This window comes from Ipomoea triloba, chromosome 3 (genome assembly GCF_003576645.1).
Source record: "Ipomoea triloba cultivar NCNSP0323 chromosome 3, ASM357664v1".
NCBI classification, from domain to species: domain Eukaryota; kingdom Viridiplantae; phylum Streptophyta; class Magnoliopsida; order Solanales; family Convolvulaceae; genus Ipomoea; species Ipomoea triloba.
Window position 1 is genome coordinate 2,912,462 of NC_044918.1, and position 20,919 is coordinate 2,933,380.

The window sequence follows — 20,919 nt, forward strand, 5'->3', positions numbered from 1 at the left end:
TAATGATTGAATTTTGTACTAAATTTGACATATTTGTTGTAAAAACAATTAATTTTAAGTATTCATAAATGAATATATGAGTTGAAATATAAATATTATCATATAATAATAATGATGTAGTGGCACGTAAGCTAAGTTAAAGATAATATTTATACTGTTAAATATTGTCTTTAAATGTATCACAATTATTGTATTTAATTATATCATTTTGTAAAGTATAATGATTAAATTGAACAAAACAGAAATACAAGGACTAAATCAAGAGTCCGTTTGGAAAGCAGTAAATTGACTTCTGGAAAATGTTTTATGGAAAATGAGTCATTTTCCGGAAAACAATTTTATTTATAGTATTTGGATGTATTATGGAAAACTATCTTTATATGTTTGGTTCATTTTTTTTGGAAAATAGGTAAAATTGTATAATTAAACATTGTAATTGTTTTATTTAAAATATAAAAAGTTATAATAATGTTAAAATAATATTATTTATTAACAAATAGAATTAAAAAAAACGTAGCACAGGTTTCCAGCGATTTCTTTAGGAAGTCTATGGTCATGAGTTATATGGCTTGATTTTGGCCGAAAAAATGCGAAACGATCATTTTGACGATTCTGAAAAATGACTTATGAGGATTTTTTCCGTAAATCATTTTACAGAAAAATGAACTGGTTTCAAATTCTTTCGTCAACGGAAAACTTGTTCCGTTGATCACATTTTCCGAACGTTGACAAACACCAAAAATCTGAAAAATATTTTTCGAAAGCCATTTTACGGATTACCAAACACACCCTAAAAGACTATGGTTCAAATTTCGCGATGTGGCCAGAGAGACGCCGAACAAAATTTTTTACTTCTGGACACAGGGTTTAGGGTTTAATCAAGAAAATTTCAAATTCCAAAAAAAAAAATTCGAAGAAAAGAAATTTACGATTTGATTATCTAGTTAAATTTCTACTGTCTACAAATTCCAATGATTTTCCGGCGAGCAGCTGCTAAACTACTCGGAGGACTCCGGCTATCTTCCTCTGCCACGTCACTTCAGAAAGGATCTTCCATTTTTCTGTCCAATGCAGGTCATTGTTAACTCTGTTCTGTGATCGCGTATAAGGAAGAAGAAAAAATTTCAAATTGAAGTTAGTTTATCTAATCTAAATGAATTCTTTAATGCCTCACTGTTTACATTTCAGGAATCGCATTTGATTTATATTGCTTCTTAGTGTAATTTTTGGCATACTCCTGAATAGTGTATAAAATATAAATTAACAAGATGATTCATATTTTCTTGCATTATAGATTTTTTTTTTTTTTTTAAATTTTTTTTGACACATAGTTTAACACTTTGTGCATTTGCAGTTTTCCAGTTTCCTTGTATAGTTGTATGCTAATTCCTCATCATCCTACACTGATTCAGTTTCAGGAAAACTTGAGTGTTCTAATCAACATGGCTTTGGAGGTGATAGTTTTAGTAGGCACCCATTCAAATGGATATTTCTATTTGGACAAGCTGGTACAATTTTTTTTTTCTCAGTGTTCTCTACATAGATTTTGGTGTACATCCCAGCACACCTTGATCTTTTGGCTTACAGTGTTAGAAACATATTTCATTAAACATATGCAACATAATTCTTATTATAACAGTAATCCTTGGAGGACAAGCTACTGTTGTGATGGCTGAAGATGTTTCGACTCCTGTGAGTTCTAATGATGCAAATGAGGCTGAAATAGCTGGATTGCAAAAAATTGAGGATGGCTCTATCACATCAAATATACACACTCAAAAATGGAGAGTCTTTACAGACAGTGGAAGGGATTTATTCTTAGAGGTATGTCTTACCTGACTGTTTTGCTGATTCTATAGTGTAAGCTATTTTTGTTCTCATTTACTAATTTCTATTATTAATGTGTTATGTGGCTCACATCTGATATGCAGTTCTGATCCTATTTTAACCAGGGAAAGTTGGAGGATGCTGAGAAGCTTTTCCTTGCTGCCATCCAGGAAGCTAAAGAAGGTTTTGGGGACAGAGATTCGCATGTAGCATCTGCATGCAACAATCTGGTGGGTATATGTGCTTTCTGCATTCTCTAATGTTTGTCAAGGCTCATTGGATCTTTGATTTACACTGTGCCCATTGCTTAGCTGTGTCCTATAAGGTCCTTTTTTTTTTGCTGCATTTTCCTTTTTCTTTCCCTCTTTTCCTTTCTTTAATAAATTCTCTTCTGCTGCCTTTCCTGAGGGATATGCTTGGGTATGTGGAGAAGACCATTACTGAACTTCCATTCTGCAACTGGTCATTATGTTCTCTATTTTCTTCTGGAGTATTAATGTATTATCTACTATCTCTTTGGGAAATCTCTATCTATGAGTTTGTATCTGTGACAGGCAGAGTTGTATAGAGTTAAAAAGGAATTAGACAAAGCAAAACCTTTATATTTGGAGGCAATCAGTATCCTCGAGGAATCATTTGGACATGATGATATACGGTAGATGCTTATTTTCAAAGGTTATGAGTGCCTTTTCTTTATTAATGTGCTGCTTAATTCCATCTTCTTACCACTGCTAATGTGAATTTTGAGACTTGAAAGTTATAAAACTTGTGTTATACATATATATTACTCATTTACTCTGTATAAAGTTGCTTTTCTGGTACTTGGACAGACTGCTAGGTCATTGTTACGGAAGCAAGTAGAGAGTTTCTGAATAAGTTGTATATTAGAAAAGAGAATACACAATCCTATAAATACATGCTAGAAGATTTCTAATAAGGAAACAAGTTTCCATATGACTACTTAAATCCCTATAAATCTTTAGGCTGCCTAATATATATACGTTCCATATTACTTGTACATTCCATAACAATCATAAATCTTTTTTTTTTTTTTTTGGCATGCTTCTTGTTCAGCAATTGCAAATGTAACCTGCATATTGATCAGTTGTTTTTTCTTGTTCTCTACACGACATGACATCTTGTTTGATGTTGGGTGGTCTGTCATCAGATCCTCATAATTTGTACTTGTTCTTGATCTAGGGTTGGGGCAGCGCTTCACAATTTAGGTCAATTCTATCTTGTGCAACAAAATTTAGAACAAGCTCGTGTTTGCTATGAGGTAAAGCCACAAAAGAAATGGCAGATACCTTTTGCTTCATTTTCTTTTACATCAGATGTGCTCATCCTTGATTGAGTTTTTCTCTAAAGACACATTCTGGTGTTTTAAAATCATGAAAGTATGTCTTAAGTCTCTATAGAATAAAAATTTTCACCATAAAGATAGTGGCACACTCCTGACTCATTTTAACCCTTGAAAGATATGGATAATAAATACTATCAATCAGTGAGTAAGAAACTAAGAATACTGTTTTATTAATGCATAATAAAATGTTCAAATCTTTTTATGAATGTTTTCAAGTGTAGCCTATTTTCCTTGTCGTAAACTTACCACTGAACATAATTGGTTAGATATTCAAAATATATTGGCTACTCCTTAGAATATGGCTCTCATCTGCAGACACTCATTGGCTTTAGGTTGGTTTATCAGCTTTCATAACCAGAAGAAATGGCATAATATGTTAAAAGCACAGCTTGTGCTGTTTAACTGAAGAATGAAAATGCTTTTGTGTTGTTAACAGTACATATTATTATATTGATCACAGTGCTAAAAATGGTCAGTACATAGACTTATATATAAAATGACTCTGATTAAAACCTATATTACACTCTTAAGGTTTATTTAGTAGTAAAAACAAATTAAAAAAAGAGTGTTGACAGAAAGATTAATTTGTTTCCAACTTAGTTACTTCGTATTATCTTTTGCAGTCAAATATAAGGCTTATTTAGAATGTGGCTTCAACTCAGAGGCATGTATATAGCATGGCTTGAAGCAATCTGTAGATAAGTAGACTCTTATTTATTCATTTACATTACCTGGACTTTAGGCTGGACTAAGCCCCATGGTTTATGCCAAGTGCCTCCTCTGTATACATTAGGCAAATCTCCAGGTTGTGTAACTGGATGGCATGGCCCCAAGGAGTCAACTCCTAGACTTTAACCTTGTCTTTCTAAAAATAAATAGGAAGTTTATATCAAGTTGGATATGCTACTAAAAATTATGTCTTGCATTTCTTGTCTGAGAACATTTGATCTGGTTGGTTATCACATTGATGGTTTTGAAACAGGTCGCCCCTTTTACTTTGTAGATAGATATTCTTTTGTCATAGAGAGCATTGCATGAAAATTGAAATGCATTTCCCCACTACTGATGCTATTTTATTTTCTTTGTCCAATATGCTTGACAGCGTGCTTTAAAGGTATGTGGTTAATGGTTTAACTTTAAATTTGTCATTTATTGTAATTAATGTTTCTAATATTGTCATACCTTCACCTTTTGATTGTTCAGATAAAGAGGCGTGTGTTGGGGGAAGCCCACCCTGACTATGCTGATACAATGTATCATCTTGGAACTGTAATGTCATGTTCTTTATATCTTCCCAATGCATATATCTTCTCCTTTTATATGAAGTACTGCTAATTATATCAAGGCTAGGACTTATATGCATGCAAGATGTTATGTTCTCCTGTCACGGGCAAGAAATCATAAGGAAAATTGAAAAATGAATAATAGTTGGAAAAGGAAAAGAAGAAACATTGGCTTTGCTTGAGACCCAAAACTCCCTTAGACCCTTTTTGGGATTGAATTTTTGCTTGCCATTATTCTAAATAATACTCCCTTTTATAGGGTTGATTACAAAGATTCCTAAACTAAGAATGATTAATTATTTGGTAGTTTCTAAATAATTAAACTACCTAAACTAATTCGAAGACCAACAGTAATAAGTTAAAATAACTATTTAATAGTTTCTAAATATCTAAACTATGTAATGCAATAGTAATAAAATAATACTTCCTAAATAATTGTTAATAAACTAAATACAGTAGCTGAAACTCTCTTATTTCCTTCATTACAGTGTGTCTTCATACATACATTGGTACACATATATATATACTAAGGAGAAATCAGACAAGGGGCCTGAAAATCTGCCCATTATTCCTAATAATACTCCACTATTCCACTACACAGCTAATACTACATTATCTAGCTAATATTATAATGCTCCACTGCTGATAATGCTCCAGATAATGCTCCATTATGTCTCAACACTCCCCCTCAAGCTGGAGCATAGATATCAATCATGCCCAGCTTGTTACATATATATTCAATCCTGTCCCTGTTGAGTCCTTTGGTGAACAAATCAACTAGTTGATCGCCACTACGAACATGAGCCATAAAAAGTAATCTTTGTTGAACTTTTTCACGCACAAAATGACAATCCACCTCAATATGTTTGGTCCGTTCATGAAACACCGGATTATTTGAAATGTGTATAGCTGCTTGGTTATCACACCATAGACGTATGGGTTTGATTACCTCCACACCAATCTCCTTCAAAATATTGTGTACCCAAATTATCTCACATGTCACGTGAGCCATCGTCCTATATTCAGATTCTGCACTGGACCGAGCCACAACAGTTTGTTTCTTGCTCTTCCAGGAGACCAAATTACCTCCTACAAACACACAATATCCTGTCGTTGATCTCCTGTCATTCAAAGAACCTGCCCAATCTGCATCAGAAAAAGCCTCAACACTCTTGTGTCCATGATCAGCATATAGAATACCTTTCCCGGGCGCATTCTTGAGATATTTTACAATTCGAACTGCTGCCTCCCAATGAGTTTGGGTTGGTGCTTGCATGAATTGACTTACCACACTTACTGGGAAAGCAATATCTGGGCGCGTAATGGTGAGATAGTTCAATTTCCCCACCAACCTCCTATATCTCTCAGGAGAATCAAGGGTTTCTCCCTCACCATCTGCAAGTCTAACACCTTGTTCCATAGGTGTCTCACATGGTTTTGATCCTATCAATCCAGTATCTTTAAGCAAATCCAGCACATACTTCCTTTGGGACAGAAATATTCCTTTTCGAGAACGAGCAACTTCAATCCCTAGAAAATACTTCAACACTCCCAAATCTTTCGTGTGAAACTTTTCCTTGAGGAAAGATTTAAGAGCTTCAATTCCTCCTGCATCACTACTTGTGATCACTATATCATCAACATAAATAACCAAGAGAATGCACCCAACATTAGTATGCTTAAAAAAAACAGTGTGATCACACATACTCCTTTGCATGCCAAACTCAGAAATCACATTACTAAACCTCCCAAACCAAACTCGTGGAGATTGTTTCAAGCCATATAGAGATTTCTTCAATTTACAAACCTTCCCAGACTCCCCCTGAGCAACAAACCCAGGAGGTTGCTCCATGTAAACTTCCTCAACCAGATCACCATGCAAAAAGGCATTTTTGACATCTAACTGATACATGGGCCAATGATTAGAGGCAGCTAAGGAAATAAAAATGCGAATAGAAGCTAGCTTAGCTACAGGAGATAAAGTTTCTGTATAATCAACACCATACGTCTGTGCATACCCCTTTGCTACTAGACGTGCTTTAAGTCTAGCCACCGACCCATCAGGGTTCATTTTCACAACATAAACCCACTTGCAACCAATTGCAGTCTTACCAGCTGGGAGGGGTACCAAATCCCAAGTCTGATTTTCCTCAAGAGCAGCCATCTCCTCCTCCATTGCATGTCTCCACCCATCATGAGCTATAGCTTGACTCAAAGTGTTTGGAACTGACACAGAATCTAAACGTGATACAAATGTGCGGGATGACATTGGCAAATGATTATAAGACACAAAAGAGGAAATAGGGTGTTGACAACTACGTTTACCTTTACGAAGGGCAATGGGAAGACTCTGATCATTTGACGAAGATCTGGTAAGGAAGAAGTAGTCTCTTGTGGTTCGAGCGATGCCACTTCAGTTCTCGGCCGTCGAGTATAAACATGTGTGACAGGGGGCCTAGAAACAGACTCGGTTGGTATGGTAATCGTGTATGTAAGGAAGTCATTTTCTAGATTAGACTCACATTCATATGACCCAACACCCCTAGAAAACACCATGTTTTCAAAGAAAGTAACATCAGCTGACACTACATACCGCCCTAAGTCAGGTGAATAACATCTATATCCCTTTTGAGTACGTGAGTACCCCAGGAATATACACTTAAGTGATTTCGTATCAAGCTTCCCAACCTGAGGACGAACATCCTGGACAAAACAAGTACACCCAAATATTTTTGGAGGGAGATGAAAAAGGGGTTCTGTCGGATATACAAGAGAATAAGGGATTTGACCTTGAAGGACAGACGAAGGCATCCGATTGATAAGAAAACATGCAGTATGAACCGCATCAGACCAAAAAACCTTAGACACTCTCATTTGAAATAAAATAGCCCGAGCTACTTCTAACAAGTGACGATTTTTTCTTTCTGCCACTCCATTCTGCTAAGGGGTATACACACACGATGACTGATGAACTATCCCATTTTGACTCATGTAAGTGGAAAATGGTTTAGAGAAATACTCTTGAGCATTGTCACTTCGCACACACTTAATAACTTTATTAAACTGGGTTTTGATCTCAGCACAAAAATTACAAAAGATGGTAAACAACTCATCTCTAGACTTCATAAGATATAACCATGTACATCTAGAGAAATCATCCACAAATGTTACGAAATATCTAAACCCATTCTTCCCTGTAACATGACAAGGACCCCAAACATCAGAATGAACAAGTTCAAATAAAGATCGTACCCTGTTATTGACACGAGGAGGGTAGGAAACCCTACAATGCTTAGCAAACTCACACGACTCACACTGCAAAGTAGACAATGACTCTAAACCAGGAAAGAGCTTCTTTAGGGTTGATAGTGGTGGATGACCATACCGACAGTGTAACTGGAAAGGAGAGGTATCACTCAACATGGCCTTGGACGGAGATATAGACTGCTCCAATACGTACAGGCCTCCGACTTCCTTCCCCTTACCAATAATCTTCTTTGTCAAAAGATCCTGAAATAGACAATAGCCCGGGAAGAAAGAGACAAAACAATTCAAAGTCCGTGTGATTTGGCTAATGGAAAGTAAATTAAACGGAAACTTTGGAAGGTATAATATAGATGATAGGGGTAATGATGAGGTTGCAACAGCACTACCCCTACCCAAAACTGGAAACAAATGACCCATCTGCTAGAGTAACTGTATTTCCAGGTTTAGAAGGAAAATATGTGGAGAAAACGTTAGGATTACCTGTCATATGGTTACTAGCCCCTGAGTCAATAACCCACTGTGTAGATGAAGAAAACACACATGCAACAGGGTTACCTGTTTGCACAAAGGTTGCGGAAGAAGATGGTTGATTGGATGGAAACTGGGATGGAGACTGCATAGAAGTGGTCACCCTCAATTGATTGAATGCTGCTAATTCTTCATCTGTCATAACTACCGTATGTCCTTCAGATCCAGAAGTTGTGTTAGCAAATCTTTGATACCTGAGTGGTTTAGGACATTGGTTTCGGAAGTGGCCTGGTTCCCCACAATTAAAACATACTTTTGGTCCTCCACGACCTCCTCCACGACCTCTTCCAAAGCCACCATGTCCCCGATGGCGACTACCTCCACCTCGACTGTTATAACCTTCATAAGTATAACTCCCTTGCGACACAAATGTACCTCTTCCACCATTGTTTTCCTGTGATACAAAAACACTCTTCTCGGAAAGTTCATTATTGTCAATGTTTATTGCTGCATTCTGTATCTGAGAGAATACTTGGTCCAATGACCCTAACTCCTTATTTCCCAGTAATTGGGACCTAAGAATATCATATTCTTTGTTAAGCCCAGAAATCCAACTAAAGGTAATCAATTGATCACGTTGTGCTTTCATTTGCTTCACATCAGTTGTGATGGGTATTGCAGTACACAAGGCTTCACTCAAACATTTGAAATCATAATAGTAATCCCTCAGATTTCTATCTTTTTGATTAGGTCGATAGACATCTTGAGATAGCTGATACAATTTCCTCAAGTTACTTGACCCACTAAACCATTCTGACACTAACTCCCATACTTCTTTAACAATAGTACAATGTTGCATTGATAATACTACTTTCCTATCAATACAATTAATTATCCGTGACAACAAAGCTTTATCATCTGCATCCCATGCCTTTTTAGCTTCATTTCCAGAAGGACAATCTTTATCTAAATGGTCACTTTTACCCATTCCATCTAAATTAATTTTAACCAAAAATTTCCATTCAACAAAATTAGACCCATCAGCAGCTAGTATCACGTCAATTAATTTAGATGGCATAGATATAACCGTAATATTCCTTGCTTCAGCCATAATAAATAAGAAAAGAGACAGACTTGGAACAGCCCAACACTGCCACAGTTACGCACACTGCCTGATATAAATCTGGGAGAGTACCTCAACAAAACTTCTCACGCACACTGCCTATATGATAGTCCAGGTTCATCCTCCTCGTCAATCCGAGCGCACTGGTGTGATCGGCGACCGGAAAAAGTGGCCGGAAAGTGACTCACGCGCCGGCGCGTGAGTTGGCGAGCAGCTTCCGGCGGTGGCGCGTGACAGCTTCGGCGACGGCGCGGCTTCTCGACTGGGGTCGCCCTCCGACGGCGACAACCTCCCTCTGGAGCGTGTCGTGTTCTGGCTTCGCGACACCACGACCCAGTCGTCTCCCTCCTTGCAGTTGCGCTGCCACCCGACCAGCTTGCCCTCTCCCTCACTTTCCACTCTATGAGTGCTCTGATACCATGTTAATAAACTAAATACAGTAGCTGAAACTCTCTTGTTTCCTCCATTTCAGTGTGTCTTCATACATACATTGGTACACATATATATATACTAAGGAGAAATCAGACAAGGGGCCTGAAAATCTGCCCATTATTCCTAATAATACTCCACTACTCCACTACACAGCTAATACTACATTATCTAGCTAATATTATAATGCTCCACTGCTGATAATGCTCCATTATGTCTCAACAATAATCATGGCATCAGCATGTATCATAAGATTTAATTGAAGCCTTTGTTTCTAGATCATGCCTACAAATAAGATTAGTAGATTACTCGGTTAAACTCTGGTCAAGTGTATCCTATCTTTATTTCATGCAGTTTTTTCCTCCATTAATATTTAAAACACTGTGTTTCCTTATCAGTTTTAGGAGACACTCAAAATGTTTAATCGCCTTCCAGATTCAACTGCTATTCATTCACTTAGGGTGCACTTGGGAGAGATTGAAGTGTTGCAACTGCTCTCCAAAAGGCTGTTTGGATGAACTGTAGTTAGAGCAGTATACCACTCCAATCTCCTTCTCTCCCAAATGCACCCTTAATTAGTTGATACTCAATTGGCTTGAACGCTTTTTAATTTTCAGTGACCATTCTTGATGTATTTGGCTGTCAAATGTGATTTTCTTTTGCAGAAAACTGCAGTAGTGGTTAAATCCTCAAATTTCTTTTACTGACCAAAAATACAAATAAAATTCCAGGTTCTGCACTTCCAAGGGAAAGAGAAGGATTCTGAGACCCTTATTTGGGATTCTATTCGGATTTTAGAGGTTTGGTTTAAGTTTCTTAGAATGACAGATTGTGAGTAACCTATTGTTAAATAATTTATGCTACTTTTCTTAATCTTATGTTTGGCAAGGTAGGATGTTGGTCAAGGTGAATCTATCATATGCACCAAGAGGATGCGACATCTTGCCGAGGTTATGCTTCCACTTGTTGTGTCCATAGGATGCTTCTGTGAAACTTTCATTATGCAAGATAACAAACTATTTTTTAAACTTAACAGCTACTGTTTTAACTTTCAAAAAAAGCTTTTTAAGTATATGTTGCACAGAAACTCTGTGAGGGTAACTTTTTGTCTCCGAAACTCATTTTGGAAACGTTTCCGTGCCATTTCCTAATTAATCAAAAGTTTTTAGAAAGTTTTGGGCTATTTCCTAATTAGTCAAAATTTCAAAAACCCATTTCCAGCCCCCAATTTAGAAAAAAATTCTGACAAATCAAAAAATTGGAAATGCATTTCCAACCTTTTTTGTTTTATTTTGTTTTGTTTTGTTTGCTTGTTTGTTTGCTTTTATTCCGACCTAGATATTAAAAAAAATGGAAATTCACTTCCTCGGAAACAATGTGAGATATTGGTAAATATGAATTCATGAACATAGAAGACATTGACATCTTTCAATTTGTCAACTTATCTTTAGATAAGCCTGATAGTTTGTATTTTCTTTTATAAAGATGTTAATGAAAACACAAACAATTAAAAATGTTTAATTATTTAAATTTAAAAGGGAAAATGACACTTTTTCTCCCTATGTTATGTGCATATAGCACTTTTCCCCCCTGTGTTATTAAAGTGACAGTTTTTCCCCCTGAAATGTTAAATTGACATTTTTGTCCTTAAAATAACTATTTCATTTATTTTTCATTCTCCAAGTCTCCAACAAATTATTACTTATATGTATGGATGATCACGATTCGGTTCGAACCTAACCAAACACTGTAGCAATCATACCGAAATAGTATGGACGGTTCTGGTTACGATTCAGAACCGAAAAATAAAATTAAATAATTGTTGAACCGTGAATCGGAACTGAACAATAGTCATATATAGTGAAAATGATCAAACACTTACTTTGATAAATCGGTACAGTTCGGTTCCAATTTTGATTTTGAACCGCCAATCAAAACTTATTTATTTATTTATTTTTATAATTTTATTTCTTATTTAAAAATAGTCTAAATTCAACAATTATTTTATTTTATTTTTTTCGGTTATGAATCGTAACCGTAACCGTCCATACTATTTAGGTTCAATTGCTACAGTGTTCGATTATGTTCGTATTGAACCGTGATCTTCCATACATGTTAGTAATAATTGGTTGGAGAATAAAAATAAATGAAATAGTTATTTTTAAGGGCAAAAATGTCAATTGAACATTACAGAGGAGAAAACTACCACTTTAAAAATAATTGAGGGGAAAAAACTGCCACTTTAATAACTCAGGGGGGAAAAGTGCTATATACACATAACATAGGGGGAAAAAGTGTCATTTTCCCAATTTAAAATTATTTTGGAGTGTAGACATTGTATTTTTATTTTAAATTGGCTTTGTGGTAATTGATATTTAATATTGACCTATTTATTAGTGATTTGGTTCATTACTTTTATTTATTAGTGTAATATTTTTTGTTATGAAATATTTAATATTAATGCAAATTAAGAAAAAACTATTTGCAAATATACCCTTATATTTGTTATATTTGCATTTTCCCCTCGTTTTGTTTCTTAAATTTTTTGAAATTGTTGTTTCCCTGTTTCCCATTTCCGTGCTACATAGATAGGATTTGCTACTTGTTGATTAAAATAAATAAATAATACTTTCTCAATTCTATAAATGTGAATTCTAACTCAGTATTATATTCACTTATTTTCTGAAACTTGCAACTCTCCAAATAACGAGAAAATGCAGTTTAAAGAAATTTAAAAGAACAATTAAGTTCTCTAGCAAATTTTAGAACATCAACTGACTCTGGTACTGATTAGAAGAATATTTACTTTAATGTGTGTTTCTTTGATGAGACATGCTTTATATGACTATTCAATTTATTTTGAACAATTCATGTGAATTTTGCTTCATCCATTTGATGCATAGCTTGTATTCTCTGTCACTGAATCCTCAAATACTTGTATGACTTATCTTAGGGTTTACTCCTTTATACAGATGTATTTGAAGTCCAACCGAATTGCAGAGGCAGTGAACCTGCAGAGAAAGATCTTGCATAAAATGGAACTGTCTAAGGTTATCAACTTTTTGGTCATCTTCTTTAATCTTCAACATTGTTTCCTATTAAATTAGTTTATGCAACTTTTTTCCTCATGTTGTTTCAACTACTTTTGTTCATTCTAATTTACCTACAAGAGAACATAAGATAACTTTTGATGAGAGTTGTTGAGATTTTATCAGACCTGCAACTTAATCAACTTAAAATTGTTTTCCCCAATAAAGGATTGACAGGCATACCAGAGCTATGTTTTATTATTATTATTATTTTTTTATTTTTTATTTTATTTTAATACATGAACTTGTAGTGTTACTTGAGTAAATGTTCAAAAGACTTGGCTCTGCTGTAAGCCTGTAATATTTGAGGTTGTTTATGAAGTATGCGCTGTCGCACCAAACTGACATTCAGTGCTTTTAAAGTTTGCTGATAACTTTTCTTACTCATTAAATTTGCACTGTTGTCTTTGAGGTTGGATTAATACAATGGAGTTTCAACTGATTGTTTCTTTTTGCTTTTCATGTTTTTACGAAATGGTTTATCTCCCTTATAGTAATCCTCTATATCCATGCATTTTCTTTTTCTGATTTTTAGGGATGGGGTTCTCTGGACACAGTACTTGCAGCAGAACGCCTTGCCCTAACCCTTCTGACTCAAGGGAGCTTAACAGATGCTCAACAGCTTTTAGAAAGGTAAATTTCAGTATTTTAACTAATTGTTGAGAGGTTAGACTTTAGAGTCTGGTGTACTTCCTGGTGTGTATAATTTGGTATGAATTTCTGGTGCAGATGTCTTGATGCCCGGAAAATTCTACTTCCTGAAAATCACATTGAGGTTTGTGAAATCTCAAACTTGTACAATGGCCCAAAATCTGTTAATTTATATGCTGTGGTTGCATAAAACTGCTATGGAAACTAGTGGAATATCTTGCCATCCCATGCCCCCTCCTTAAATATATATATGATCGAAGGTGTGGTGCATGGTGATGATAATGAGTAACATATATGACATTTTAAAATATGGACAGGATGAGACTATGAGAGCATCCCTGCCTTCTATACAACAACAACAGCAATATATGACATTTATTTTATTAAAAAAATACTCAGTAATTCAATTCAAAAGTATTTTTCCAAAATAAGTATATTGTTTTAAGAACAATAATTCAAACATATGATATCCTTTTTATTGGAGAAATAATTCTACTCAAAATTATTTTTATATTTTTAAATAATAGAGAAATCATTTTTGTTTCAAAAACTAACGGAGTAATTTAAATGAGAGCAAATTCCACTTTTAGTTCTTGACTATTGTGGCGTTGCCACATTTAATGCTACTCTTTTAATTTGCCTTATTACATCATTAACTTTCATTTGCTTGCTACAATTAGTCATCTATTTAAATTTTTGTCATTCCACCATTAATAAAGAGGGCTGACATGTAATTTTATCATTCAGGCCTTTTGCTCCAACATGTAATTTTCTCTCCCTCTCTTGTAAACTCTTTTAATTAAATGATAAAAAATTACACGTTAGCTATCTTTATTAAACGGTGGAATGATAGAAATTTAAATGGATGACTAATTGTGGCAAGCAAAGAAAGTCAAGGAATGTAATGAAACAAAATTAAAAGAGTAGGATTCAATGTGGCAATGCCACAATAGTTGATGACTAAAAGTGGAATTTGCTCTTTAAATGAATAGCAACAAATAGTTCACATACTCTTAAGTTTTGTTTTTGTTTTTTTTAATAATTTTTTTTATAGTCAATTATGGAACTTATCTAAATTATCAATGTGGGAGCAACTGGAATTTTTTATCTTCACATCATTGTCTTAATTCCCAAGTAATGTTTGCATATCTTGAAATGCAAGAAATTTTATTTACTTTATGATGTAAATTCATTGTTTATAATAATTTCCATGTTAAACATGCCCACTTTGCATTGTAATTTTTAATAGATTTATCTTATTTAGTTCTTTTTTAGTAGGTTGCAGGCAATATGCTTCATATAGCTAGACTGAAAATGCTTAGCTCCAATAAACTAAGGAAGACGGATGCTTCTCAAGCAATCACTGAGCTTGATATGGCAAAGGATCTTTTAAGCCAATCAATTAGGTAAATGGGGTATTACCTTCAATTTCTTTTGCTTGTATTGTATTCTACTATTCTCTTGAACACTCAATTACTGAAGTCAAATTCATGAGTAACCTATGTGTTTACATAGTTTTCTTTCTTTTGCTTGTATTTTAGTCTCTTGAACACTTGGTTGTTAAAGTCAAATTCATAACCTATGTGTTTACACTTTACAACATCTTGCTTATGCTTCTTTCATGTTGCTATGTGGGTCACTATCTCTAAAAACTGCCTTCCTTCGGTCCTTCCCAAATCCTAACAACCCTTGTCATCTATAATACATTGAATGGTTTTCTAGGTTGATTTCCAACAACCCTTTTTCTCAAATTGATACAAGCACTGGATGAAAGAGAGTACTGAATTTATATGGGGGATAAGTATTGAACAATGCAGCTAATTAATTATTAACAGTGCATCAAATACAATTTCCTAAATCTGTGTTTATTCGAACATGGGTTTATCTATCTATGACTCTTTGTAGCTGGCCTCATTTAGATTGAGATTAAGGCTTAACTAAATTTACTTTTCATTCTCTCTATATAATGCAATGGTACAACATAACTGCTTTCTGAGTTCTAAAGATAGAACTTCCACTTTTTGGAATGAATATGTTTCTCAAATGCACCGAATGTCAAGGAAAATTCTTACTGATGGCAATTGGTCAAGGCCTCAAGGATGGCTACATCCACCACTAGACCCACCCTTACACTTTCTCCGCCCACCCCTATCCCCGACCCGCAGCAGGTGGACTTTTTAAAAACCCATCCCCGGCCCACCAGATGTGAGTACCCACTACAGGTACCTATCACTTATTATCTTATTAACAAATTTTAAATAATAATAATAATATTTAAGTTATTTACAGATAATAAAATTCACTAGTTATATTAAAACATAAAATTATAAAAATATTCAAATATAATAACTAAATTGTTAATTTTTTTTTCAAATAAACTTATTAGTTTAGAATTAAAAATAGTAAAAAACTTAATGACAATTATAATTTTTTTTTTAGAATTAACTACATACTAGTATTTATTTTACTATTAATATACGGAGTATATATTATTATGGTGGGTCGGGTTGGGTTATATGTGGATTTTGTATATAATTTTTTAAGACCCATGACTCGCTATCATCCAAAGAAACCGTATCCACGTTGGTGGATATCCACAGACGGATTGAAATTGCCATCCCTAACTTTGCATAACTCACAGATGATATTTAAATGCTGCCTTTGCATAACTTTTCGTGAATTTTTAAGGGACAATGCAATTATTTCTTTATGATTAACTATATCCAGAAAAGTGCTTGATACAAAGAGCTAAAAATTCATCAACTTTCTTCTTGTTTGCCACCAGTTTTTGATCCTTAATAATTTTTGGTCATAGGGTAGCCCAAAAAGTTCTAGCTCAAACAGTAAAAGAGAGAGGACAGCCGAAATCCTTTGGAGTATCCAGGCAAACTGGAAGATACAGGCAGTTAGCACTAATTATCCTGGTCAGCTTACCTGTTTAAGTATTTTTATCTGTTGTAAAATGGAAAAAAAAAAAAATTCTTTTGGATATCCCTTTTCTTCAAGTTTTTCATCAACATTTCTCTTTCTCTATGAAGTTGTGCTAAAAATTTCATGAACATGTTGACACCCTACTATTTCTCTTGTTTATTCTACAGTACCTAGCAATTTATTGCTGTATGACATTCGTTTTCTTGTTTATTATGCTTACCTTCTATAAGGTGCTGATACACTATGTAGTATGTACCAAGCTGCTTGCTTCACTACTGCTTCCACAGGACTCATTTATTAACCAGCAGTGGTGAAGAAAGCAAATCTGTATATAATTTTCTCCTTTTCTTCTTGTCAGCTATAAAATTATTTTGTATGTGCATGCTGTTGTTTCTGTGTTGGGTTATACCTTGGTTACTGTTCTGGTGTAATTCTAGTTTCTGCTTGGATGTTCCTGCAGTTGAAATCACTTAACACCCTTGCATTGTTGGAGGTGACAAAGGTGGAACTTCAGGAATCAAAGGTCAGTGTACTTTCTGTGATCTCTAGCTTATAGATATCCATTTTCTTCCTTTGGAATGTTAATTGGATGCTCTTGTGATTATGTTATCAATTATGTTGAAGCTGTTCATTGAATCACTCTGATGGAATTAGGTTTTTCTTCTGTGGTTCCTTTCATTTTGTCTCCAATACAGATGAATATCAGTCCTTTATGCAACGTTACAACAAGGACAAGACTTATGATAGACCCTTAGTTTGTATTTCAATTCATTTTCTTGAAATCCAAGCTTGTCTTTGTATGTATTCTGATGGGCGTTTTTTTATTAGGCGCATTATTGTTTTCAAAATTCTAGAAACAAGATGCTTGGTGTTCATAAAATGAGAAATAGGACCACCATTATATTTTAGCTGTCATAGTTAATATTCCGATGTATTTTTCTTTCTTTGTCATCTGAAACAGGTGGATGGTCTTGTTGGTGAGGCTGAGAATGCTCTTCATCAATGCATTTCTGCTTTCAGGGAGGTATGCATAAATCATAATTCATTTTCCAAAATCCTTGTTAACTTTGGATTTAATTTATACCTTCAGTATTATTGGATTTATTGCTTGAATTAGAGGTAGAAAATAGAAATTTCCTTTTCCATTTGCTCCAAGTCATTCCTAATGCCCAATCTTGCAAGTTATATTGAATGAAACTTGATTGTAGATACGAAACTCTTATGATTGTAATGCTTTAATTTGTAGAACTGTTTGATGAACATGGTATACGATTGTAATGCTTTAATTTGTAGAACTGTTTGATGAACATGGTATACAATTTAGTTACGCAATACATAATGGACAGATACTATTTCATGATAGCAATGTTAACGATAGAAGTGTTTTCGGATATCCCTTCACATGACTTAAACTTGTACTCATCTAGTTCTATATAGTGGTGAAATAATATCACCAGGAAACCATATAAATGTGAACCGATTTGGGTTTTGCAGTTTGAGACAGAGAAACCGTTGGCTGATATCCCTGAAGTAAAAGCGGAATATCTTTCATGCCTGAAGTATCTGTTTGGCCTAATAAACATCGGTGGCAAAATCCTGACCGCTGATCAGTCCGATTTACAGCAACTGAAAGCCGAAATTAACCGCATGGAAGTGGAACTCTCAGCCAAAGGAAGACCCAGAAGTTAAGTCTTTACAATATTTAATTTTATTTTTTAGACCATTCGAATAAATATATTTCTGAAAATGACTAATGCCTTCATTAACGAGCCGACACTCTAAATAAATAGTTTTTATTTGTGGAATTATTATTATTATTATTTCTCCATATTTGTCCTTATAGTCTTGATGTTGAATTGTTTGATCACATTCTTCTCATTAAAGACAACATGCGACTGTACGATTAAGCAATTCGGACATCGGCTACGTGCCGTGCAAAAGACTCGCGGGATTATTTAACGCCTCCTTCGAGCCCTTCCCTTTCGGTCTTATTAAATTATTTTTATTTTTTATATCATGATGTTAGAAAGGACAAAAATTCAAATAGGTGAAATCAATTTCGGATCAGAACTCTTGTGCAATGGCCCATTTCAAGATTCCAACTCCATATACTAATAATTAGTATAATAACACACTTGTACTGTGTATGTTTTATTTATTTTTTTGTTAGGTCAGTTATCATCACCAGCACACGGTTTAGTATACGAGTATTGTACTACTGTCTTTTACCAACTGAGCATACCATTAGCCCTTTTCTCAGTTAGAGAATCACCCTTTCATGCCGTGTTTATATTAAAACTAATCCAAAAGATATTAGCTACTTAGTCCTATTGACTCTGTTATAATGTAGTATCTGTCTATAGTTACTTTCTCAGCCAAATGAAACACAAAGAGCCAATATCATCTCTACTGAGACTCGAATCCACCTCCTCCCATAAGAGAAATTCCTATATAAGGCTAATATGGAAATTTTTGAGTCTTCATGTAGATGCATCATCGTTTAGTATATACAAATGTAGATGCATCATCATTTCTTTCATGGAAATACAAATGTACGATTCATCTAATTTGATATTTGAGCCTACTATATAGAGGTGAAGTAATCAACCTGCACACGCAAAAGACGTGTTGAATATATAATATATAGTCGTCCATCTATCTTCATCTATCATTTTAGACTTTTAAAGACGGAAAAATGCCATTCAATTATCGTTATAGTTGAGTCTATTTAAAGCTGAGTTTTTCAACTATTGAGGCCAGAATATTTTAGAATTATCATCCTATACTATAATAATAATAATAATATAATGTTAGGGACTTAGGGGCTCCTGTTTGTGATGGAGAGAGCGGCAAGCAGACCAAATTTGTATGACCCCATATTGTGCCACCAAACACAAACCTTTCCAATGGCCCAGTGAAATAAATGGGCATTCAAGTCTGACATGATCACTAAAATGTAGGGAATATATAACACTAGTACACTACCAACCCAACCTCTTTCATTTCCATATTTTTTCTCTCAAACAAATTAAACCCAAGCTAAGGTGGTTTCTTTGACCCTCCTGGGCACTCTTGAAACATGGCGGACACAAGAAAAGCTAGCAGGAGAAGAGCTAGCGCTGATGACGCGGCTATGGTGAAAGCCGCGGCGTGGGCGTGGTATCAACATGGCTCAGGGTCAGAACGGCCGTTGGGTGAATTGTTACGGCTCGAAAGGACCGAAAAGGTTCAGAAACCATCGAGGTATAAGCTGGAAGCTATACGGGAAGTAGAAGAAGGGAAAAGAAAGCCAGCTCATCATCAACGCTCAAGTTCGACGATTCCGATGTCATCGTCCCCTAGCCTTTCTAGCCTTCTCGACAAGTACGAGATTCAGCGAATCTCGCTCCAGCTGGACCGCTACATAGAGAACGGCCACGACGACTACTGTTACGGCGTTCTCGGCAACACTAATGATCGCCGGAGAGTTGCGTCGTTGTCGGAGAGTGGGACCAGCGAAAAGAAGACGACCAAGAAGACGCCGGCGCCGGCGCCGGCGTCGTTTAAGGGGTTTTGGCTGAGGCATGCAGCGGTGTGTGGGTCCAGCAGTGCTGATGTGGTGGAAACTGGAAGCATTATTGGGCGTTCATCACGGTGGCCGCCGCGGGGGAAGCGTATTTTTCCGGCGGTTAAGACCGTCGGGTGTGGCCCACGGGCGTCTTGCATCTAGCGAAACTTGTTGCCTAGCCTTTGTAAGCGCGCAAAAAGTGTCACGTTGTTTCTTTATCGTACGGTAAATATATTTTAATTCTACTACTTGTATTTTCAAATTCAATAAAAATTAGATATTTTATCACTTGAGCCTCATAAAATGTGTGAAAAGAAGTAGAAATTGGGAATAAAGAATGAGAGTGAATATATTAATTTTCATATATCACTCTCTAAGTTTGAGGTTGTTTCTTTATTATTATGATGGAGGGGAAAACCCAAGTTTGCAGTAACTAGGTGTAGATGAGGTTGTTTTTTTTTTATTGTAAGTTTGAGGCACATGTTAGGATTTATTCAAACATTTTCTGTAATAATTAAAATAAATGATAAATGATGCTTATATTCAAATTTTAATTGCATTTTTGCCTCCATCAGATTAGTGTTAAAGCATTGATGAAATTCTCTCAATTTTTAATTAATAAATATGAAGAATTATATATATAAATTTAAATCACATAATTTAAACTGGATTTTAGATTGAAAGGCATTCTTAGAGCATCACCATTTATACACTTTGTGAGTTTTTGCATACAAGAAAAAGCGCGCTGATGATTGGTTTTGGCTAATGAAGGCTTTCGGAGGAACTTTTCTCCCGAAAAACATGGTTTTTGCAGGAGAAAAAAAAAAGGCGTGTGGAAACACGCCTTCACCAAAGTCTAAGTACATTATTATTATTATTATTATTATTATTATTATTATTCCGTTAGCCTAATATAATTGAGATTTGATGATATGCTGAAA

At 35.0% G+C, this 20,919-nt stretch overlaps 1 protein-coding gene across 3 annotated transcripts; it reads left to right on the plus strand.

The window, feature by feature from the left end:
- The first annotated feature begins 841 nt into the window (after positions 1-841).
- On the plus strand, positions 842-20,266 carry LOC116013505 (kinesin light chain 3). Of its 3 annotated transcripts, none has more exons than XR_004097260.1 (18): positions 842-1,074; positions 1,413-1,508; positions 1,640-1,824; positions 1,953-2,057; positions 2,382-2,482; positions 3,028-3,106; positions 4,293-4,304; positions 4,394-4,459; positions 10,492-10,560; positions 10,654-10,710; positions 12,733-12,810; positions 13,385-13,482; positions 13,579-13,624; positions 14,779-14,906; positions 16,321-16,424; positions 16,892-16,954; positions 17,393-17,455; positions 17,926-18,004. XR_004097260.1 is itself a non-coding variant. In XM_031253303.1 (18 exons), exons 1-18 carry the CDS (start codon positions 972-974, stop codon positions 18,118-18,120), a joined length of 1,653 nt encoding a protein of 550 aa, XP_031109163.1. In that variant the 5' UTR covers positions 842-971; the 3' UTR covers positions 18,121-20,266. The 3 variants fall into 3 exon arrangements, 2 of the variants coding, with proteins under 2 accessions (XP_031109163.1, XP_031109164.1); XM_031253303.1 differs by having other exon boundaries at positions 16,316-16,424; positions 17,926-20,266; XM_031253304.1 differs by having other exon boundaries at positions 1,056-1,134; positions 16,316-16,424; positions 17,926-20,266.
- The last annotated feature ends 653 nt before the right edge of the window (positions 20,267-20,919 follow it).

Excerpts from the sequence above, each read along its gene's own strand:
- LOC116013505 (XM_031253303.1), top strand. The coding sequence starts at position 972 with ATGATTTTCCGGCGAGCAGCTGCTAAACTACTCGGAGGACTCCGGCTA. Across the intron at positions 4,460-10,491 it reads CAATGTATCATCTTGGAACT|GTTCTGCACTTCCAAGGGAA; the intron begins GTAATGTCATGT and ends ATAAAATTCCAG. Across the intron at positions 10,561-10,653 it reads ATTCTATTCGGATTTTAGAG|GATGTTGGTCAAGGTGAATC; the intron begins GTTTGGTTTAAG and ends TTGGCAAGGTAG.